At 43.8% G+C, this 24,394-nt stretch overlaps 1 protein-coding gene and 1 pseudogene across 1 annotated transcript; both read left to right on the top strand.

Annotated features, from left to right (window-relative positions):
* Window positions 1-16,897: 16,897 nt before the first annotated feature.
* On the top strand, window positions 16,898-17,916 carry LOC147614403 (uncharacterized; annotated as a pseudogene).
* Window positions 17,917-18,404: 488 nt separating this feature from the next.
* LOC147614402 (uncharacterized) lies at window positions 18,405-19,660 on the top strand. The gene is made up of 4 exons (XM_086780522.1): window positions 18,405-18,822; window positions 18,928-19,089; window positions 19,213-19,462; window positions 19,569-19,660. The coding sequence occupies exons 1-4, from the start codon at window positions 18,520-18,522 to the stop codon at window positions 19,658-19,660; spliced, it is 807 nt and encodes a 268-aa protein (XP_086636648.1). The 5' UTR covers window positions 18,405-18,519.
* The last annotated feature ends 4,734 nt before the right edge of the window (window positions 19,661-24,394 follow it).

Here is a 24,394-nt window from a genome sequence, read left to right as displayed (position 1 = left end):
GAGTGTCTGGATTAGTAACGCACCTATTGGTGGTTGTAGAAGACTGGAAGGAATTAATTGGTTGGAGAGGCTCTGTGTGAAGCCTTGGAACATAAAGATAAAGGAGTCCTCTGTGGCTAACTCCTTGTTGGTGCAGAGTTGAAGAAGGTTTTTTGAGAAGGTGACTTGGTCAGGGAACTATCAAAATGATGCATCTCTGGAATGCTGTATATGTACCTCTGATGCTACATTTGAAGATGGTGTGGCTCTCGTAACTGTCTATAAAAGGCAGGCCAAGTCTATGCATAGGAAAGGGCTCAGAAGATGGGAAGTCATATGGGACGGTGAAAGATTGCAGTGGAGGAGTGTCTATGACTGCACTGAGAGATTCGGGCTATCCTGGAAGGACTCACAGGTTCTTAGTAGGGTTATGGGTAACCTGAGGGAGGAGTGGCCCACTTAACCGTCTAGAAGTAGGCCACTGATGTTTAACACTAGTAGGCCAGTTAACCGTCTAGAAGTAGGCCACTGATGTTTAACACTAGTCTTGTACCGTTACAAGACATTTTCATGTCCTTTAGGGGTTTGGCAAAAAAAAAATCATATCTCACTTACAAGTACATTCCTTGAATAGTCCTTTGCAAACATGGATCTACATGACCAAGAGAAAATGGCAAAAATAATTTGGCTAGTAAAAGTAAGTTATATGATTGTATGGGCCAATGAATTAGTGACATGTCCAGTTTTCTTTGCGTAATGACATTAAATTTGACCTAGACTGACAAAAAAAATCCCAAACTATAATACTAAACTTTCACATAACCTTTATTTTATGTATGACCTCGAATGAGTGTTAATCATGAAAAGAGAATTCATATTTCTTCGATTTAATTCATAGAAGTTGGATTGGTGATGTTACTTGTGAAAGATGTAAGCTTTGAATGGTGATGCATGTTTTAAAAGTGGCCCAATATCTATAGAATTGAGCTACTATACACTTATAAGGATACTACATGAAGATACACTCAAAATATAATGAACATTGGACAATTATAATGAGTCTATCTTCAACTACAAATCATGTATAGATATTAAACTGGCCAAAATTGGACTTCAATGATTTTACATCACATAATAGCCAAATTCATGGAATACTTCCAATTTAGGTTAAGATTAACTATTCTCTTCACTAGAAAGGTTAATCTACCTACGTTTTGGGCTTCCAATTATGTTTATAGTATATCAATATAGCATGTGTACTCTAATTCATCATAAGATTTAGCAGAACCACTTACAATAATCATGCTTCAAAACACCATTATATGTATGCTTACCTCTCCCAAAACTCACATTTGTTCCATAACACCGTGGAAAATCTATATGTGAGATACGAATGAATATAATATTCGATTTTGGTATGTAATAAAATCACCAAAGATGGATTTTAGCCTGCTAGTTAGCATTCTTAAAAAACACATTTGGGAACATAAGTTTTAGTACGTGCTTCACTTTGTACTCAAAGTGCAACTAATGTGTGCTCTACTAAATATTACAAGCATGAAGACTTAAAATCTACTCAAAAATGCTTCTAAAAATCTAAACTTGATCATTTTGTGTTTAGGCTAAAAACTGTCTAAAATTGCAGCCTAAATTTGATCATACAACAAATAGCATAACCTAAGGGAGAGAGTACTTAACATGTTTTACAAAATTCTAAGGTTTTTTTCAAGGCACAAGGCTCACATATTCATGATAAAAGCCACATTCCACTTTACCAATGTGCTGAAATAAATCTCCAAACTTGGCCAGTTTAGAGGACATTAAAGCTTGAATGTCCAGTTACCAAACTAGTGTTAAAGATTGGAGCTTTGATGGTGGGAAATTTGATCCCAAGAGATTCAAGGAAGAGGATGGGGATATGAAATGGGTGGACAAAGTCAAGGATTACTGGGCAAAAGTTGGGCTGGTTTTGCCTTCTAGGAGGTGGAAGCAAATTGTGTCTAAATGCTGGAAGAAGCAGACCCCGTCAAATCGGTTAAACCTGGTGCTTTGGAAAGTGTTGCACAATAAGTACCCTACTAAGGATAGGGTTTGCAAGTGGACAAGAGTGTCTCCTATTTGTGTTTGCTATAAAAGAAAGGAAGACATTGCCTGGCATTTGTTCTGGGAGTGTCTTGAGAGTAGAGCTGTATGGAGGAGAGCTAGTGAGTGCTTGGTGAAGGTGGGGTTGTCAAGAAGGGTCACTTGGAAGCAAGCCCTTCTTGGTCTCAGAGGGAGATTCACCTTCCCTGTTTGGGAAGTGTGGCAGGTGCTTAGAGCTCTTGTGTTGGAGGAGATTTAGAAGGGTAGGATCAAGGCTGTTATACAGGGAGTTCCCTAGAGTATTGTGTCTCCGTGCTCTAAAGTGGGAAGACTACATCTGGTTTGGATAAGGATTTCAGATACTGTTGATAAGAAAGGGAGGTGGAAGCTACTGGATCAGCTTGCTAAGGAAGCATCTGTAAGGACTTAGGCTCCTATGCCTATTTTGTGGTCTAGCTGTTGTCAATATTACCTTACCCATAATACTAGTACTTAACCCGTGCGTTTGCGGGCGGTATATAGAAGACACAAATAAACAAAATTCAGGTTTACACCTGAACTGTGTTTAAACATAGAGTAAAACGCAAAATAGAATGGTTCAGTAATAACACATTTTTAAGCAAGACAAATTAAATATATATATACTCACTCACTCAAATTGAATTCAAAGATTAAAATAAAATAAAATGATTAAAGCATAACATATCCATAGCCAAGAGACAAATCTACACTTTTCCCTTAACACTTACCTTTTGAAGAGCTTAAAAAGATGTATCCCTCTCTTTTAAATTTAAAAGTACTCACCTTTTTCTTTTCTCTACACGTGGATAGTCTCACCTTTGTCACTCTGTGTGGCAAGAGACTTCCTTCACAAATTACTAGTACTCAACCCGCGTGTTGCTCTGGTATGTCAAAGACACAGGCATGTAAAAAAAACATTTGATTTTGTGTTGTAATGGAATGTAGTCAATAGAATGTGTGCGCACGCACACACATGCAAGTGTGGGTGTGTGTAGCAATGAAATGTAGTCTCATTTAGCTACCCTATATGCATTGCTTTACTAAGGAAACAAAAATGGAGCAAGTAATATTAAAAGTGAACTTGCTCGTGAAACATTGATGTCATCATCACGTTGAGCAATAAACTATAAACAAATATTTATCATTGTTATTATGGTCACTTATGACCATGACAACAATGCGCCCAAGAAATGTAGTGAGCTTCTTGTTGTCTAATCATGCATATAGGCATGAATGAATTTGCATTTCATGACTTAGTCAAGCTACATTGCATATGCAATTAAGCAAGAGAGAGATCAAATGGACAATGTCAACAACAATTTATTAGTAACTCAAGGATTATATATGGTGAAAGGTGGGCTAGTGGATAGCAAAGTGAGAGTTGACATCTATTTTAGCAACCGTCGTCTCCTTACCCCTCCTCCGCCATATCCACCTCCACCGTTTGACATTGCAAGGCCCTTACTATGTGTGTGTGTGTGTGTGTGTGTGTGTGTGTGAGAGAGAGAGAGAGAGAGAGAGAGAGAGAGAGAGAGAGAGAGAGAGAGAGAGAGAGAGATTGCCCTGTAGAATCTTCTTGCATTTGGGGGTACGGCCCTCAGACATGTGATGCTCTTGAAGATGGCGCCGCGCCAAACAACAACTCCGTCAAGGGCTTCAATATCGTTAGGGGCCTCGATGCCATGGAGGCAACTTGTAAGGGGATGGTATCGTGCTGGTATTCTCGCCAACACCTTATCACATGTAGCTAGGGCACAATATACCATTGTGGGGCTTGCACCTGTAGCTCGTTCAGCTCCCAGCTCTACACAGTCAGCAGGAAAACGATAGCCCTAACCCCACCATCAGCTCCACGTAATAGTTGGCTGCAAAGAGAGGGGACCCCAAGAACATGGTAAGCGTTGTCGGAGGTGTCGAGGGAGACCGGGTCTAGGTTGTCGAAGGTGTCGGAGGAGGCCTACTAAGCATTATCGAAGGTGTTGGAGGAGGCCAAGAGGGGCTGGGCGACCAAGAGCTCTTCTCTAATGGCATCAAGAGTTGCCAATTCAAATTTTGTATGTGTGTGTGTGTGTGTGTCTCACACACACACACACAAAATTTGGAGAGAGAGAGAGAGACAGAGAGAGGAGTGGCTCGTGGGGATGCCGTTGATGGGGAAGGACTGCATTGGCGGGTGGCTATAGTGCTTTTTTAAAGGGCCTCTCATCTCTAATTCCACGATCTCTACAGCATGTACAACGGGATCTGTGCATAAGGTTTTGACTTGTGTATTACCGTGGCAAATGATTATGTTGGATGGGTGCTATATACGGTGTAAGAAGTACGTTGATTGACAATATCCTATGGATTTTGCAATTAAATAATGGGAGAAACGTATTTTTTTAAAAGTAATAAACGTGCAAAATACAATGACGTATCCATTGTACAAATTATCCCTTGATAGAACATCGGTTACACTTTAGATACAAGGTCTCACATGTGCAAACTTGAATTGTAAACTCATATGACAAACTTGAATTACAAACTCATATGAATCATTAAAACAATTCATTCCAAAATACCAAACCAAAAGGGCCCATGATATGAGATGTCTTTGCCATAGAGTCCATTGCAACATTTCATATTATCAACTTTAGTATCAAGACCCAATGGAAAATTCTATGAAAAGACATTGCAAAATATATTGTGGCAAAGTGACTACGATCTCCAAAATGGCCCATCACACATTAAAATAGCTTGTCTCTCTTTGGAACCTAGAGTCATACACATTATTGACAATATATTAAGTGTGAAATCCCATCGACTCCTCCATATAAAAGACTAATTGACTATTTTGGATTCATTTTGCAAGCGTAAATCTTAACTCAATATATAATTTTACTCTTAAGGCCAAGATTTATGGATTTAGTACATTGCAAATGTAGCCTTTGAGGCCCTTAAAATGATTTCGATTACAATTGCTCCGCATATAGGCTCTCCTTTTTTTTTGACAAATTTTCTCATGCACCAAAATAAAGTTAGTCCAATACAAAGTCATAAGATACTTTGAACTTAGAATGTTGTTGCAATGTTTGACCATGACACCCAAGGTATCCATGCTAACCTCATAGAGGAAAGAGTCTCATGTTTCAAAGGCTACACATATAGGCCTCTCTCTCTCTCTCTCTCTCCTTCACATGTAAAAAAGATGTGCTGAACTTTGCGATGTGGGTGGAAATGGTCATGAATTGAGGTAAGGTGGAGATGGCACGTCGAGGTCCATTGGTGGGAGGCTTCTTTGAAAACAATAGCCTTTTCATTGCTCAATCGAGCTTACTTGAACATATGAGGTTAAGGGAGTGCGTTCCTCCAATCCTCGAAGGTAATGAAAGGTACATCCACCTTCGCCGCTTTGCCCAACCTTCTTCTTCTTCCATTAAATCGGCATACATCGACCAATACACTGTTGACACTACACAATGAGTATAATCAACGTATGCATGATATATATTCATCAGTGATGATCTCTAACTAAATGGTGCAATAGATACTATCGAATTGAGAAATTGCATTGACACTGAACCTTATCTCCTCTTTCTTCATTGGTCCAATGCGATGGGCGAGGTATCTCCATATTGTCTCGGTGCAATAGATACTATCGAATTGAGAAATTGCATTATTGTCTCGATGCTATGTTTCCTGTACGGTGATGCTGGTAAGCAGAAAGTGATTTCTGTCCAAGAGAGCAGAAAGTGATTTCTGTCCAAGAGAGCAGAAAGTGCCCTAATCAGTTTACTGACCACTGATTTGCTAGCCTTTCCAACGTCTAGGTGGTTATATAAATCAGGCTAGAAAGAGGAGATAATGGAGGGCTGCATGCAAGGGGTGGTGTTCGTCTTTCTTCTCCTTCTCGACCTTCTTCATATTCTTCTTGGCGCGCAATCGAGTGTCACATGCACTGCTCTTCTTAAACCACCACTCGTTTGAACTTGGACATCCGTTTGAACCAAGAGAATTTCGGAGAGAATCTGGGAGTGCAAGGAGAATTTCGAAGAGAATCTGTGAGTTCCTTATCCTTGTTTTATTTTAAAAAAAAATCAAAAAAATTGTGCTCTCCACCATTAGGTTCGGGATGGCAAACGGTGCTTCGGAGATAGTTTACGTAAACTTCTTCTTAATATATTATAGAGATATATAAGTATAAAAGTATAGATAATCTCCTTTTGTATTAAAAAAAAAGGCGCACACACAATAGCGAGACACTAGAGCTTTTCTTAACAAGCTACCCGTGAACATCTAGTTATTGAAAAAGACCACTTATTTTCGTTCGAATCGACCCCTGGGGGTCAGTTGCGTCATCATGAACCATAAGGTCTGTGTTTTCCATGCCTCATCAGGATGCGGGTTGAGCACTTTTCCATACCTTATCAGGATGCAGGTTGAGTGCTCCACTTCTTCTCTCTCCAGATCGTTTTTGTAGAAGGAATTTTGTTGTTTGGTCCCCTTTCTCTATCGTATCGATTAGATTTTCTACTGTCTGGCATAACAGGGTAGAGCTCCATCTCTTCTATGTCTTAGCTTTTTGGTGTTGGCATCTGTGAGAACATCTCTAGCTTCGGTTTTGGCATATGTGAGAACATCCTTCATCAGGAACTTGACTGGCTATCTCTACTTGTCTAGCATGGAGAACACAGAATCATATGAGAGCAACAGAGAAAAGAATGGAGTTTTTTAACGCATGCCTTCATTGTGGGGCTTGGCTTCATCATCGCAGGGCTCATCTTCCTTGCGCCTTTCCAACAAAGGTGGCTACATCAAAGAGCTCCTCCCAATTCCAAAAAGCGAGAGGATGCTTCTCCTCCTTGGCTCCCATGACAACACTGGTTGCTTAGGCCCTCCACGACCTGAGAATGTCCCCCTTGGTCCCCTTGACAGCACCGTTTCCTTGGTCCCTCCTGCAAGTCCATTCATGCTAGTTCGAGGGAAGATGCTCCCCTTGCCCCTCTTGGCAGCACTGGTTGCATAGGCTCTCCATGGCCATTGGCTGAGATCACATCAATGGAGGATGTCTCCCTTGGTCCCCTTGACAGCACCGTTTCCTTGGTCCCTCCTGCAAGTCCATTCACGCCGAGCAGTTCGAGGGAAGATGCTCCCCTTGCCCCTCTTGACAGCAACAACAACAATCTCTGCCTGGTCCCGTCCTCACTTGGTCCTATCCTGTAGATCCAGCCTGCTGGAACAAGTAAGTCAGCCTTTCTTCTTTCATTTATATAGTCTATTGGTATCTGTTTCTTAATATCGCTTGCATTTGTTTTAATATAGCTTCTCTCTCTCTCTCTCTCTCTCTCTCTCATACACAGACAAACACACACACACACATGCCTTTGTTCATCGATCCGTATTCCTGCAGAAGAAGCTCATGATGTTGTCGCTATAGCTTTCTTTGCAATCAACATGTTTGCCAAAGAAACCTGAGTTTGCTTTGTTGAACTTTGTTTTAGAGGATTTTTGTTGATTTCTTCTTTCATTTTTGTAGGATTCTATCTTGTCGTTGCTTGTATTTGTGCTAATATAGCTAATAAGTTACTGTAAAGCATCACTTAGATGCCTAGTGCTTTAGTGCTTTGCTTTTACACTTAACATGCTTGCCACAAAAACTTGACTTTGAATTGTTTCACTTGGTTTTCATAAGAATCTTCATTGTGTTCATTCTGATACAGCTAGAAAGGTGCTTTTATGTTCTCACTATGCTTTTAAAGTTCCCTCATACGCACACCCAAAGCCCCCAGCTCCAAGCTTCCTGCTGAATTTATTTGTTGCAATTTCCAAATCTTGCAATGAGTACATACTCGGCAATGCTGCCGCAATAGCTAGGATTTCTTTCTCTACAAGTTCATCCTCTTCCCTGGAGCTTGTAGACATTTTCAAGATGCAGAAGTAGACTGCAAGGCTACCACAAATGAGTAAAAAGGCAGCTAGGACAATTGTAGCAGGGATTAAGACGCCAATATTGATGTTGAAAGAATGTGCACAAGCGGAAGCAATGAACAAGAGAGAGAGAAAGATTGCAAGCAAGAACTGAGCTTTATTAGCTTGAGGTTACAGAGTACAAGAGCCAGCAAATAGGGCACATAATGATATGATGGAATGAATAAGGGAGCAACTCTTATATACTTGTGCATGAGGCAGTCGGCTGTAGGAAACAGGCCGACAGCTCCACGACAGCATGAGAGATGCAATATTTTAACACCCTCTCTGCATCTTGAAGTGTGCAAAAAAGTTAGAAGAAAACTGATGACGAAGGTGCGACCATAGACACCTCAGCATGGCCAGTACTGAGTACACCTCGGAAAATGCACATGTCAGCTTGTTGTCTTCAGAGAACATAATGCCACTATAAAGAGCAAAAGAAAATCTGCTTGGCTCCAAACTCAAATCTGCTTGGAGACCTCTGGTGAGATGGCTCATACAAGTGCAGAGTGAGCTTTTGAGTCTTGATTTTCCCTAGCTGAAAGTTTGGCGAGAAAGACATCCTCCTGGTCCTGAGTCCACTTCCTAGAGCTGGTAGGCATTCGGACTTTCGTTCGTGGCCCTGAACAATCTCCCAGAGACCCTTGTGTGTGAACCAGACCTTCATCTGTAGCTTCTAGTGATCATAGTTTGTACCACTGAGCTTGTCCTCCTTGTTCGTGCAAGGGGAGACACTAGAGCTTTTCTTAACAAGCTACCCGTGAACATCTAGTTATTGAAAAAGGCCACTTATTTTGGTTCGAATCGACCCCTGGGTCAGTTGCGCCATCATGAACCATGAGGTCTGTGTTTTCCATGCCTCATCAGGATGCGGGTTGAGCACTTTTCCATGCCTCATCAGGATGCAGGTTGAGTGCTCCACTTCTTCTCTCTCCAGATCGTTTTTGTAGAAGGAATTTTGCTGTTTGGTCCCCTTTCTCTACCGGATCGATTAGATTTTCTACTGTCTGGCATGACAGGCTAGAGCTCCATCTTTTCTATGTCTTAGCTTTTTGGTTTTGGCATCTGTGAGAACATCTCTAGCTTCGGTTTTGGCATATGTGAGAACATCCTTCATCAAGAACTTGACTCGCTATCTCTAGTTGTCTAGCATGGAGAACACAGAATCATCTGAGAGCAACAGAGAAAAGAATGGAGGTTTTTTATGCATGGCTTCATTGTGGGGCTTGGCTTCATCATCGCAGGGCTTATCTTCCTTGCGCCTTTCCAACAAAGGTGGCTACATCAAAGAGCTCCTCCCAATTCCAAAAAGCGAGAGGATGCTTCTCCTCCTTGGTTCCCATGACAACACTGGTTGCTTAGGCCCTCCACGACCTGAGAATGTCCCCCTTGGTCCCCTTGACAGCACCGTTTCCTTGGTCCCTCCTGCAAGTCCATTCATGCTAGTTCGAGGGAAGATGCTCCCCTTGCCCCTCTTGGCAGCACTGGTTGCATAGGCTCTCCATGGCCATTGGCTGAGATCACATCAATGGAGGATGTCTCCCTTGGTCCCCTTGACAGCACCGTTTCCTTGGTCCCTCCTGCAAGTCCATTCACGCCGAGCAGTTCGAGGGAAGATGCTCCCCTTGCCCCTCTTGACAGCAACAACAACAATCTCTGCCTGGTCCCGTCCTCACTTGGTCCTATCCTGTAGATCCAGCCTGCTGGAACAAGTAAGTCAGCCTTTCTTCTTTCATTTATATAGTCTATTGGTATCTGTTTCTTAATATCGCTTGCATTTGTTTTAATATAGCTTCTCTCTCTCTCTCTCTCTCTCTCTCTCATACACAGACAAACACACACACACACATGCCTTTGTTCATCGATCCGTATTCCTGCAGAAGAAGCTCATGATGTTGTCGCTATAGCTTTCTTTGCAATCAACATGTTTGCCAAAGAAACCTGAGTTTGCTTTGTTGAACTTTGTTTTAGAGGATTTTTGTTGATTTCTTCTTTCATTTTTGTAGGATTCTATCTTGTCGTTGCTTGTATTTGTGCTAATATAGCTAATAAGTTACTGTAAAGCATCACTTAGATGCCTAGTGCTTTAGTGCTTTGCTTTTACACTTAACATGCTTGCCACAAAAACTTGACTTTGAATTGTTTCACTTGGTTTTCATAAGAATCTTCATTGTGTTCATTCTGATACAGCTAAAAAGGTGCTTTTATGTTCTCACTATGCTTTTAAAGTTCCCTCATACGCACACCCAAAGCCCCCAGCTCCAAGCTTCCTGCTGAATTTATTTGTTGCAATTTCCAAATCTTGCAATGAGTACATACTCGGCAATGCTGCCGCAATAGCTAGGATTTCTTTCTCTACAAGTTCATCCTCTTCCCTGGAGCTTGTAGACATTTTCAAGATGCAGAAGTAGACTGCAAGGCTACCACAAATGAGTAAAAAGGCAGCTAGGACAATTGTAGCAGGGATTAAGACGCCAATATTGATGTTGAAAGAATGTGCACAAGCGGAAGCAATGAACAAGAGAGAGAGAAAGATTGCAAGCAAGAACTGAGCTTTATTAGCTTGAGGTTACAGAGTACAAGAGCCAGCAAATAGGGCACATAATGATATGATGGAATGAATAAGGGAGCAACTCTTATATACTTGTGCATGAGGCAGTCGGCTGTAGGAAACATGCCGACAGCTCCACGACAGCATGAGAGATGCAATATTTTAACACCCTCTCTGCATCTTGAAGTGTGCAAAAAAGTTAGAAGAAAACTGATGACGAAGGTGCGACCATAGACACCTCAGCATGGCCAGTACTGAGTACACCTCGGAAAATGCACATGTCAGCTTGTTGTCTTCAGAGAACATAATGCCACTATAAAGAGCAAAAGAAAATCTGCTTGGCTCCAAACTCAAATCTGCTTGGAGACCTCTGGTGAGATGGCTCATACAAGTGCAGAGTGAGCTTTTGAGTCTTGATTCTCCCTAGCTGAAAGTTTGGCGAGAAAGACATCCTCCTGGTCCTGAGTCCACTTCCTAGAGCTGGTAGGCATTCGGACTTTCGTTCGTGGCCCTGAACAATCTCCCAGAGACCCTTGTGTGTGAACCAGACCTTCATCTGTAGCTTCTAGTGATCATAGTTTGTACCACTGAGCTTGTCCTCCTTGTTCGTGCAAGGGGAGACACTAGAGCTTTTCTTAACAAGCTACCCGTGAACATCTAGTTATTGAAAAAGGCCACTTATTTTGGTTCGAATCGACCCCTGGGTCAGTTGCGCCATCATGAACCATGAGGTCTGTGTTTTCCATGCCTCATCAGGATGCGGGTTGAGCACTTTTCCATGCCTCATCAGGATGCAGGTTGAGTGCTCCACTTCTTCTCTCTCCAGATCGTTTTTGTAGAAGGAATTTTGCTGTTTGGTCCCCTTTCTCTACCGGATCGATTAGATTTTCTACTGTCTGGCATGACAGGCTAGAGCTCCATCTTTTCTATGTCTTAGCTTTTTGGTTTTGGCATCTGTGAGAACATCTCTAGCTTCGGTTTTGGCATATGTGAGAACATCCTTCATCAAGAACTTGACTCGCTATCTCTAGTTGTCTAGCATGGAGAACACAGAATCATCTGAGAGCAACAGAGAAAAGAATGGAGGTTTTTTATGCATGGCTTCATTGTGGGGCTTGGCTTCATCATCGCAGGGCTTATCTTCCTTGCGCCTTTCCAACAAAGGTGGCTACATCAAAGAGCTCCTCCCAATTCCAAAAAGCGAGAGGATGCTTCTCCTCCTTGGTTCCCATGACAACACTGGTTGCTTAGGCCCTCCACGACCTGAGAATGTCCCCCTTGGTCCCCTTGACAGCACCGTTTCCTTGGTCCCTCCTGCAAGTCCATTCATGCTAATTAGTTCGAGGGAAGATGCTCCCCTTTGCCCCTCTTGGCAGCACTGGTTGCATAGGCTCTCCATGGCCATTGGCTGAGATCACATCAATGGAGGATGTCTCCCTTGGTCCCCTTGACAGCACCGTTTCCTTGGTCCCTCCTGCAAGTCTATTCACGCCGAGCAGTTCGACGGAAGATGCTCCCCTTGCCCCTCTTGACAGCAGCAACAACAATCTCTGCCTGGTCCCATCCTCACTTGGTCCTATCCTGTAGATCCAGCCTGCTGGAACAAGTAAGTCAGCCTTTCTTCTTTCATTTATATAGTCTATTGGTATCTTGTATAATTCTAGGGTCTACTGTCAGGTTTCTTAATATCGCTTGCATTTGTTTTAATATAGCTTCTCTCTCTCTCTCTCTCTCTCTCTCTCTCTCTCTCTCTCTCTCATACACAGACAAACACACACACACACACACACACACATGCCTTTGTTCATCGATCCGTATTCCTGCAAAAGAAGCTCATGATGTTGTTGCTATAGCTTTCTTTGCAATCAACATGTTTGCCAAAGAAACCTGAGTTTGCTTTGTTGAACTTTGTTTTAGAGGATTTTTGTTGATTTCTTCTTTCATTTTTGTAGGATTCTATCTTGTCGTTGCTTGTATTTGTGCTAATATAGCTAATAAGTTACTGTGAAGCATCACTTAGATGCCTAGTGCTTTAGTGCTTTGCTTTTACACTTAACATGCTTGCCACAAAAACTTGACTTTGAATTGTTTCACTTGGTTTTCATAAGAATCTTCATTGTGTTCATTCTGATACAGCTAGAAAGGTGCTTTTATGTTCTCACTATGCTTTTAAAGTTCCCTCATACGCACACCCAAAGCCCCTAGCTCCAAGCTTCCTGCTGAATTTATTTGTTGCAATTTCCAAATCTTGCAATGAGTACATACTCGGCAATGCTGCCGCAATAGCTAGGATTTCTTTCTCTACAAGTTCCTCCTCTTCCCTGGAGCTTGTAGACATTTTCAAGATGCAGAAGTAGACTGCAAGGCTACCACAAATGAGTAAAAAGGCAGCTAGGACAACTGTAGCAGGGATTAAGACGCCAATATTGATGTTGAAAGAATGTGCACAAGCGGAAGCAATGAACAAGAGAGAGAGAAAGATTGCAAGCAAGAACTGAGCTTTATTAGCTTGAGGTTACAGAGTACAAGAGCCAGCAAATAGGGCACATAATGATATGATGGAATGAATAAGGGAGCAACTCTTATATACTTGTGCATGAGGCAGTCGGCTGTAGGAAACAGGCCGACAGCTCCACGACAGCATGAGAGACGCAATATTTTAACACCCTCTCTGCATCTTGAAGTGTGCAAAAAAGTCAGAAGAAAACTGATGACGAAGGTGCGACCATAGACACCTCAGCATGGCCAGTACTGAGTACACCTCGGAAAATACACATGTCAGCTTGTTGTCTTCAAAGAACATAATGCCACTATAAAGAGCAAAAGAAAATCTGCTTGGCTCCAAACTCAAAGTAGAACTGTGAACACATCACATCTAATAACCTTGAACAAATGAACATGGAACACATCCTGTCCATAGTCTCTGCTAACCAATAGTTTTGGAACTCATCCGAACCATGAAGGAAACTTGCTTGATCCTGGAACTCATCCGGACCATCAAGTGAACTTGCCTGTCTTTATACTTGGAACTCCGACACACGGGTCCCATGCTCTAGATTTAATATAAGAGAGCTTTTGAAAGCCCCCTCTTCCGCCCACAAGCCGTTTCTGGAAGACAGCACGCGGGGGGATGCCCTTAGGATTAGAGCAGGACACCAGTCATGTTCTCTCCAGACTGTAAGGCCTTGGGAGAGCTTGGGTTGTCACTAGACGGGTCTGTGTCAGTGTCATGTGACTTGTCTTTGCCCTTCTTTGAAGACTTGCCCTTGTCCTTGGCTTTGCCTTTGTCCTATGACTGACAATCCTTTGACAGGTGGCCTTTCTTCCCACACTTGTAACACCGACTCCGAACTTTCTTCTGCACCGTCAAGAGTGCTTGATCAGGTCCAATAGACAATGAAACTTTCAATTTCCCCTGAGAAACTAGGATGGATTCCTCTTCCAAGAGGAGAGTACACAGATCATCAAACTCGAGGGAACGTGTTGTGATCTGAACCCGCAAAGCTCGAAAAACCATGTCATAATCTGCAGGAAGCCTGATGAGGAGGAGAGCAACTAACTGAGAAGAGGTCAGGGCAGTACCCATTGCCACTAATTGGTCATGAATTACCTTAACCTTTATCACAAACGACTGCATGGAAGTCCCTGTTGTAAACTCTAGAGAAAAGAGCTGACCCAGTAGGTTGACAGACCGCATTGTAGAGTCCCGTGCATATAGGTCTGTCAGCTTTCTCCAAACAGAAGCAGCACAATCCAATGTTTGCACGGCGGGGGAGACCTCTGGTGAGATGGCTCATACAAGTGCAGAGTAAGCTTTTGAGTCTTGATTCTCCCTAGCTGAAAGTTTGGCGAGAAAGGCATCCTCCTGGTCCTGAGTCCACTTCCTAGAGCTGGTAGGCATTCGGAGTTTCGTTCGTTGCCTTGAACAATCTCCCAGAGACCCTTGTGTGTGAACCAGACCTTCATCTGTAGCTTCTAGTGATCATAGTTTGTACCACTGAGCTTGTCCTCCTTGTTCGTGCAGGGGGGACCCATGTTTGCCTCAAAGAAGCTATGTCTCAAACAACCTCTGTAGCTAAGCAATCCACGTGCTCTCTCAAGAACCTTTCCACAGGATCCAACTAGGGACTAATAGCCCCCTCTGAAGATGCACGTTGGACAGCAGCAAAAGAAACACAAAAACACACCACCGGGAACCTCCTACCGGAAGAGGGAGGGGATCTTGGAGGGAGAGGAGCTGATGTGCCACTTGTCTGATGCACTTACTGAAACTACAGCTAGAACTCCTCCACTTGCCTCTGTAGAAGAAAACGCAGCTTGGGGGCTGGCGGACAGCAGTTGGAGAGCTTGTAGAGCAAAAACGCAGCTAAGAAAGAGAAACGCAGCCACTGTTTTGAAGGATCTACAGCCTGGAGAATCTAGGGAAGCAGAAAACGTAGAGGAGCAGATTGTGCAGCAGCCAGAGCCTTGGCGAATGATACCATGAAAGAATGTGCACAAGCGGAAGCAATGAACATGAGAGAGAAAGATTGCAAGCAAGAACTGAGCTTTATTAGCTTGAGGTTACAGAGTACAAGAGCCAGCAAATAGGGCACAGAATGATATGAATGATATGATGGAATGAATAAGGGAGCAACTCTTATATACTTGTGCATGAGGCAGTCGGCTGTAGGAAACAGGCCGACAGCTCCACGACAGCATGAGAGATGCAATATTTTAACAAATGTGTGAGGAGTTGGTTTCATCAGGTTTTGCACTACCATTAGAGCTAGGAATGACATGAGAAGGTGCAGTCGGTCCTTGCTGATCAAGATCAAGTACTTTAAGATAGGCAGAGTACCTGGAGTCAGCTACATTGATTAAAGTGAGAACATAGTTGATTGGGATGAGATGGCATGTAGTAGAGTTGTGGTCGTAGAAGGCCGCAGCACATGAACAATTGGATATGCAATGCTCTTGACACTCCTCGAGTGAGCGTGTGTTATTGTTCCAGCGTTGTATAAGCATGGAACCTGAAGAATGTTCTTGTATTCGAGTAATTTCTGGTGCTGACTTGCAAATGTGTTACATTGGATAGGCAGTGCCAGTGCACAGCCTTGAATTGCATCTTTGGCATCAATCTGAAAGAAAACTTGTGATGATTCACTACTGTTGGCACTATTGCTCAGGCATGAGCATGACCTGTTCTGGATTTTTGGATGAGGGAGGAATGCAGATGCCATAAACTCCACATGCTTCAGGATCCACACAATCACCTAACCAAGGTTGTACCCCTGTTGCATTTTGAGCATTGAGCTCCAGATAGGCATGATGCTCTACATATCCCGTCTGGATCCAGCCTGACAGTCACTTATGAACTCTGTTGATATGCAATGTGAAACCGGCCTCTGATAGAAACCAGAGTGCGGTAGACTAGCAGTCACCCGTCCACTTGTAGTCTAGATGTGAAAACAAAACAGATTGGAGCTAGAGTGCCCAAATCTGAAAACAAAGCGACACCTGTTGGCCCCAAAGCTTGGCGCCCCTTGCGGTATTTCTTTATTCAATTCCAAAAATATGAATGGCTGAGTACAACAAAAAAAATCAGCCAAGAGATTACACTGTATGTCCAATCTGACGGCCCACAATACCTCTTAGCACAGAGGATCTATGCACACAGATCTGTGTCTCAAAATAACACACTGTGCCTCCCTCTGATCAGCCAAGACCACTAAGCAGGGCAGCCATGAGCATACATCTGGCATAACTCAAGTACATGATTCAACATCTCAGCCAAGGTAGGATCAAAACATACGTACGGATATCCAATCCGTACCGTACATCCGTACAGTACGGGGATCCGTACGTAAGGATCGATCCGTACGGTTTTTTTTTGGGGGGGGGGGGGTTTCGGGTTTCGCCTGCGATAGCGTCTCGTATCTTTTTTTTTTGGGTTTCGCCGATACCGTCTGGACTTCGTACAGCGTGTGGTGGTTTCGGGTTTCGCCTGCGACGACAACGTACACCTTCCGGTAAGGGACTCTACAGTCTCTCTCTTCGCCTGTTGTTTGCCACCGCCTTCCCTTCTGTGTTCGCCTGCTGTAACCTGTTCGCCACCGCCTTCCCTTTTGTGTTCGCCTGCTGTAACCTGTCCGTCCTCCTTTTCCCCACCCACGCTTGCTCAGGCCCCCAAGGCAGCAACATAACTCTCTCTCTCTCTCTCTCTCTCTCTCTCTCTCTCTCACCTGAGCTGCCCACTAAATATTATGCATTGCATGATTGCTGAATCCTTATTGAAATTGTATGGCATTGTGCATTGAATTTGTCAGAGCAATCATGCCGAAGCAGGAGAACCCATACTGGAAGGAGCACACAAACGTCATTCGCATTGTGACTACTCTAGGGCAGGCAGGTAGTGGCACTCGACAATGGCAGTGCAAGTACTGCAATTTCACCCTCACGAGTACAATTACTCGTGTCATCAAGCACCTCACAGGCATTGGCACCACCAACAATTGTGCAGGGTGCAAGAGAGTGCCACAAGCATTGAGAGATCAGTTGATTGCTGAAAATTTCCCTGCAATGGGGGCAGTTGGAAGAGGAAGAGGCACACAAGAAACACAGGATGCGCTTATGATGCTCTTCTTGGGGACTTGGCCGGTCCATCCACGCAGGTTGATGAATCTCAGCCTGCCTCTTCTGAGCAGGCATCGTCTGCCAGAAAGAGGCCTTCTGTCATGCAAGATGAGAATGAGGGTGATACATATACGGAAAGGCAAACCACCTTGCCTTCTCGTGTGCATGCACAGTCTTGGGTCAAAGAAAGGCAAAAGGTGGCTGAGATGGAGATTGCTCGCACTCTCATAGAGTGCAATATCTCCTTCAATGTTTTGAGGACTGACCAATGGAAGAGGATGGTCAGAGCTATAGCCCAGGTTGGACACACGGAGTCATGGTCAGGGCTTGAGTACAAAAAGATGCGCACCACGATGCTTGATGAGCAAAAGGCCTTGATAGACAAGACATTGGTGCCAGTGAAAGTAGGTTGGCAACAATTTGGTTGCACTATCATTTCAGATGGCTGGAGTGACACACGGCGACGACACATCATCAATATTCTTGTCTCTTCATGTCTTGGTACGTATTTCTTACGCGCTGTGGATGCTGGGAAGGCAGGCGAACGCATCACTGCTGAGAGTATCTATGAGCATATTCGCCAGGCAATTGTTGAGGTTGGTCCAGAGAATGTGGTGCAGGTTGTAACAGACAATGCTGCTAATTGCAAGGCAATGGGAGACATGGTGGAGGCGGAGTTTCCTCGCATTGTGAACTCCCTGTGCAGCCCATTGCCTTGATTTGCTTATGGAGGACATAGGCAAGCTGAGTTGGGTGCAACCCACAGTTTCTGATGCCACGAAGATCACTACATTCTTCAGAAAGAAGCAGCAGGCATTGGCTATCTTTAGGAGCCACAGCAACCTAGATATGGTGCGGCCATCCAAGACAAGATTTGCCTATATGTATTTGGTGCTACACAAGCTTTTCAAATTGAGAGATCCACTATTACAGACAGTTGTGGATCCAAAGTGGAGAGATATGTATCATTCACAGACAGAGCCCACCAAATACATACAGAGACGGATACTGGATGAGACCCTCTGGACGGATGTGCAAACTCTCTTAGTGGCTTTGCAGCCAGTATTTGTACTTCTGCGAGTCACAAACATGGAGGGCTCCACTTTGGGCTTAGTGTACCACCTCTTCATGCACATGAAGAGTCATATTGCAGCCTGTACGTCCCTGACACATAATTGGTAAAGTAAAATCTTGATTCTTAATGGCCGATTACAGAATCTTGATTCTTGAGTCTTGACTTACTAATTGCTCTACTTCTCTGTTTATTTTACTCTTGCAGCCGAGATGATATATTGGCTATTGTGGATTATCGATGGGGGTATATGAGTCGCCCCATTCATGGGATGGCTGCATTCCTCCATCCTTTCTACAAGACGCCACTTCTCTTTCATGATAGGGAGCTGCTCACCTTACGAGATAGGTACATTAATAGTATGTATGATGTGGAGCAGCAATTGGAGATTGATGCGGAGCTCTGCAGCTGGGTCAACAACTTGGGACCCTCATTTGTTAGAGTTGTTGCTCTTAGACCAGAGGCCACCAAGCTTCCTCTTACTTGGTGGCAAAACTATGGAAGACAGGGTCTTCCACAGCTTACAGATATAGCTCTGCGAGTGCTATCTCAGGTATGTATATCATGTATGTACTATGGACTAGAACTAGTCTTGTGAAGCTTATTGGGAATTGCCGAGCTCACATGAATGAAGCACTTTTTTTGAATTGGAGTGCAGGATTGTTCAGCAGGTACTTGTGAGCGCAACTGGAGCGCTTACTCGCTCATACATACAAAGATACGCAATCGTTTGAGCACCTCTCAACTAGAGAGACTGGTCTATTGTAGGGCCAACATGAAGCTCGTACGAGCTTATCATACTTTGGGCACCCCAAAACAGGTGAGTTTATCCTATTCATTCTCTTATGGGGATTGGCCTCCCATTTACATAGCTTTTATACTATAGTATATAAAAAGTTGAGTCGTTGACACTCCGCGTTCTCTTTGGTTTTACGTTGAATAGGTGGATCCAACACATGTCAAGCTGGTCCCAGATCCTACCACCATTGATGAGGCAGAGCAACGGTTGAGAGATGAGCAGGACGAGATTCTTTGCCTCCTGCATAGAGAGCTGGAGAGTGTAGACAGGCGGGTGACAAGATCGAGAGCCCGGGCTTATAAAATTCAGCTACATGAGGGACCTGCAGATGCAGAGAGTTCTGGCCGGAGAGGCCCTCGGAGAGGGAAGCTGCCTATTCAGACTCCTCGAGCACGTGCGAATGAGGCCGTTCGCCTCATTCACACTACTAGCAGGATGATGCAAAGACAGGGACAGGGACATCTGAGGCAGCCCACCCACCTGTGCCCATGAGATGACAGGGCCTGAGTATGATGACGAGGGCAATGTCATCACGGAGGGTTATATGCTTGATTCTCCAGGGTCATCATCCTCATCGGATGATGAGTTTTGATTTGGATTACCTTAGTTTTGATTTGGTGTTGTATGGACATGGCACATTTTGTCATTATTCATAGACTCATTTTCAAATTTCATCATTTCTTGATGTGAATTGTGAGTTGTCACGACTCACTTGTGACAATGTGACTTGTCTTAAGTAATAAGTATTAAGTATTAAGTACGATTAACTTATTAAGTATGATTGACGACTTTGTGATTCTAATTTCTCACTTTTGAATTAGTAGGTTTTTGACCTTGTTGTGTCTCTATTTCGAAAGTTTTATATGTCAATGTGGACATGGACTGAAATTTAATGTAGGTGGCTGAAATTTCTGAGATTTTATGTATTTTTATGTATTTTTACCAATGGTACGTTTTTTTACGTACCTTAAAATTTTTTTCCGTACCAAACAACGTACAATACGTACGGATCCGTACGGTACATAACATTTGGAACCACCTTGATCTCAGCTCATACATACATGTACTGTCCAAACTGTCTCAACCCTTGTCAATCTGCCATACCCCTCCTCTCACAAGGGGCCAGATAGCTCATATCTGCAACAGACATCAAGCAGTAGAAAGAGAGATAGATGAACAGATGAGGAGCTTACCAAAATCAGCTCGTGAATCAACACTGGAGGAAGCAACGGTACCAATCTGTACTTGCAGGCACTTGTTTCCACAACCCTGCTTCACACGCATGCACGTACTTGTCTGTACCCTCCTCCTTGTGTTCACTTCTATGCTGTCTTGACTGTACAGATCTGAAAAACAGCCCCATACCCGTCCGTACTACCTCGGGATACGTGCTAGAAGTTGTACTTGCACACGCCGCCTGCAGCCAGCACCTGGACTCGCTTGAGCCTGCGCAGTCAGTCTGTCTAGAACCTGTCCTGCACCGCCAGCAGCAGTATAGTGTTGTACCTGGACTGTCCGTACACTGCACGGCAGCCGTACAGTGTTGTACCTGCTGTTGTACCTGTCTGCACAGGCTGTACCAGCAACTGCAGCCTTCTGTTACAGCCGCCGCCCACTCTCCTGGTGCAGAGAACACTCAGCGCAGCCTGTACCTACTACAACCTGTCCGTACAGAACTGTACGGCTGGTTGGTACAGAGAAAAACAGCAGCAAACCAGCCTTCAGCAGTCGACCAGTTTCTCTTCAGCTTTTCCACGCATGAGAGCCCACAAGAGTGCTCCATGACTCTTTTTCCCAAAAGCTAGAGAGAGGGGGAGGAGAGAGAAGCACACACTCGAAAAGTGGAGTGGCCTCCTCCCCATAATAATCCTAGGGCCCCAAACTTTAAAAGTTATTAAAGTCCCTAGGGGCCACTAAGGCCTAGGGGCAACTTTAATAAACATTAAAAGTTTAATGTTCTAGTTCCCCCCTTCACACCTAGGGATGTCCACACATCATTAACTTTGTCCGGGCACCCCCCATGTGAATCATTCAATATTCTGACTCTGCAACCACCATGCCCACACTTGTGCTGTTCCATTTTCACAGGGCCATGACATACCCCCCTCTTGAAAAATGGCAAGTGTCCTCGATTGCATTCTGGTGATGCAGCAAAATATCCAAAGTGAAATATACAATATGGCAAGATCAGCGTCCCAATCTCTCTAAGCCATACACATGTATCAACATTCACTGCAAACCAATGGCATAGTAATAGTCCAAGTTGTATACCACTGTGAACCATACATATCCACAAAATCTCATGTGACTAGTACACATATATCATAGAAGTCCCATAAACAGATGTACTGTCAGCCTCACTACCTTCGGGTGAGATAAAAACTGCACCAAGCGACCTCTAGATGTCATCTGAGCCTGTCTGTATCAAGGGAGTGGAGGTGCTACCCCCCTCTTGAGCATTAGGTAATGCTCCAGACCCATGCTCTGCTGAACCTGAATGAGCCACAACAAGAGTCGGCTCTAACTCAAAGGCATCGAGATAAAGCTGCAAAACCTGAGGTGAATTTGTTAAGTCACCTTCCTCCATCCACTTCGCATCCATCGGGGAATAGTTCCTGAACTTCACAAGATAGCGACGGGAAACTTTACCTCGTACCTTCCTTTCTTTATGTGCCAGTATCTGCTCTGGAATCAGAACCTCATCAAGTTCCTCAACTTCCGGCTGAGCCTCATCTGATACATCCTCAGGCACATCCCCACGGAAAGGTCTAAGAAGACTCACATGAAAAGCATTGTGAATCCTCCAGTGATCTGGTAACTTCAAACGATAGGTTACCTCACCAATCTTTTCCAAAACCTGAAAAGGCCCATAATAACGCATGCTCAATTTAGGGAATAAGCGCTCTTTACCCTTCATCTTCTTGAGTCTAGCCTTTTCAAAGCGCAAAAGAACCCAATCACCCAATGCAAACTGTAAATCACGTCTGTGACGGTCTGCGGCTTTCTTTTGCTTCTGCTGAGTTTTCTGGAGTGCCAACTTAACTCTCCGATAAGCTTCATCCAAGCTCTCCACATACTGATCAGCCTCAAATATCTTATCCTTTGTATGCAAAATGGGTGGTACCTTCTTCCCTCCTTCCACAATCTCAAAAGGCGCCTTGCCTGTCGAGGTATGTACAGTGTTGTTATATGCAAACTCCACCAAAGGAAGATACTTTTCCCATTGTTGCTTGTGCTCTGACACATAACACTTGAGAAGATCCAACACTGTAGAGTTAGCCTCTTCTGACTGACCATCTGTCTGTGGATGAAATGACGATGAAAACTTGAGAGTTATGTTGTCAAACAACCCTCTCAAGAACAAACTCGTCATCCGTGGATCACGGTCACTAATGATAGACGTAGACAAGCCATGATACTTGAAGATGTTCGCCATGAACAACTTCACCATATGATCCACTTTGATCGTCTTACGCACGGGAATGAAATGAGCCTGCTTACTGAACCTGCATATGATAGTCCAGATGCCATCATTTCCCGTTTGTGTCCGTGGAAGATCAAATACAAAATCCATGGCAATGCTCTCCCAAGGTCTATCTGGAATAGGTAAAGGCTGTAATAACCCTCGTGTCTTTTGACGGTCAAACTTTACCTTCTGACATACGATGCATTACCTCACAAAGGCATCAACATCTCTTCTCAAGGTTGGCCAATAAAAGAAAGTCTCCACTGCTTTGACCGTGGCGTCAATACCTCTATGACCTGCATGCGGTGGAGCATGACTTTCAATCATAACCTTGAGTCGCAATGGCTTGGTAACACACAGTCTGCCATGCATCAATAAAAACCCATCTCTGAGAGTATAGTGCTCATGCCGTTGACCCTCAGACATCTGATCATACAACCTTTCAAAATCCTCATCATGGGCATACTGCTCTTTCATTTCATCAAGCTCATGATGATAAGCAAGTGAAACTGCAGAGACCTGTGGCTTGCGTGACAAAGCATCTGCCACTACATTCTTTTTGCCTTCCACATGCACAATCTGGAAGTGAAACATTGACAAAAAGTTTGCCCAACGCATATGCTTCTCTGAAAGCTTAGTTTGCGTGAGGAAATAACGCAAGGTTTGATGATCTGTCTGTACAGTAAAATCAGCCCCAAGCAAGTAGTGTTTCCATGTAGAAAGAGCGTGAATTACAGCCAACATCTCTTTCTCATAAACCTATAAATGCTTCTCAGCATCTTGCAAAACTCTACTCTCATAGGCTATGACATGTCCCTCTTGCATGAGAACTGCACCAATGCTACTTGCACATGCATCACACTGGACAACAAAAGCCTTTCGGAGGTTCGGTAACACCAATACTAGGTCCGAAGTAAGCTTTTCTTTGAGCTTTTTAAATGCTGTAATTTCCCGATCAGCCCATCTAAACGGAGTTGCTTTCTTCGTTAAAGCATGAAGAGGCGAAGCAATTTCAGCAAAGTGCCGCATGTAACGCCTGTAAAATAGGAACACAATCCTAGAAAGCTGCGTACATCATGCACGGTCCTCAAAGCTGGCCAATTAAGTATTGCTTCCACCTTTGCTGGATCCATACGGACTCCATGCGCTGACACAATATGCCCCAAGAAATGTATCTCTTGCAAAAAGAACTCACTCTTCTTGCCATTAACAACCAACCTATGGTTTCTGAGTTCTGCAAACACAATGGCCAAATGCCTTCTATGCTCTTCCTCAGTTTGTGAATGCACAATCATATCATCAAAGAATGTGCCCACAAACTCTCTATGAGGTCTGAAAATCCTGTCCATCATTCTGTTAAATGTGGCAGACGCATTTGTCAAACCAAAGGGCATAACCAAGAACTCATACAACCCAAACGTGGTTCGGAATGCTGTCTTATGCACATCCTCGGGTTTAATGCGTATCTGATGATACCCGCTTTTCAAGTCAATACGACTAAAAACTGTGGAGCCCTGTAAGCGGTCCAAGATGTCATCGATCCTCGGTATGGGGAATCGATTCTTGATGGTATTCTTGTTCAGCGCCCTGTAATCAATACACATGCGCCAAGAACCTTCCTTCTTCTGCACTAAGAGCACAGGTGAGCAAAAGGGTGATGAGCTAGGCTGTATCAACCCTTTATTCAAAAGCTCCTGCACCTGACTCATAATCTCTTCCTGTTGGGCTGCACTAACACGGTACGGCGGTCTATTTGGTGGAGTACTACCAGGAATATGATCTATTGCATGATCTTCTGGCCTCTCGGGAGGAAGTTCTCCTGGCAATGACTCGGAAAAACAGTTTTGAAACCCACATAAG

Source organism: Cibotium barometz, chromosome 42 (assembly GCF_041138505.1).
Source record: "Cibotium barometz isolate CiBa-2024 chromosome 42, ASM4113850v1, whole genome shotgun sequence".
Classification (NCBI taxonomy): Eukaryota; Viridiplantae; Streptophyta; class Polypodiopsida; order Cyatheales; family Cibotiaceae; genus Cibotium; species Cibotium barometz.
The sequence above is the reverse complement of the archived record's forward strand: the minus strand, read 5'-3'. Positions and strand labels throughout refer to the sequence as shown.

Coding starts and splice junctions, on each gene's coding strand:
- LOC147614402 (XM_086780522.1), top strand. CDS start 18,520: ATGAGTCGCCCCATTCATGGGATGGCTGCATTCCTCCATCCTTTCTAC. Junction 19,090..19,212: donor CTTTGGGCACCCCAAAACAG/GTGAGTTTATCC, acceptor TACGTTGAATAG/GTGGATCCAACACATGTCAA. Junction 19,463..19,568: donor TATTCAGACTCCTCGAGCAC/GTGCGAATGAGG, acceptor ATGAGATGACAG/GGCCTGAGTATGATGACGAG.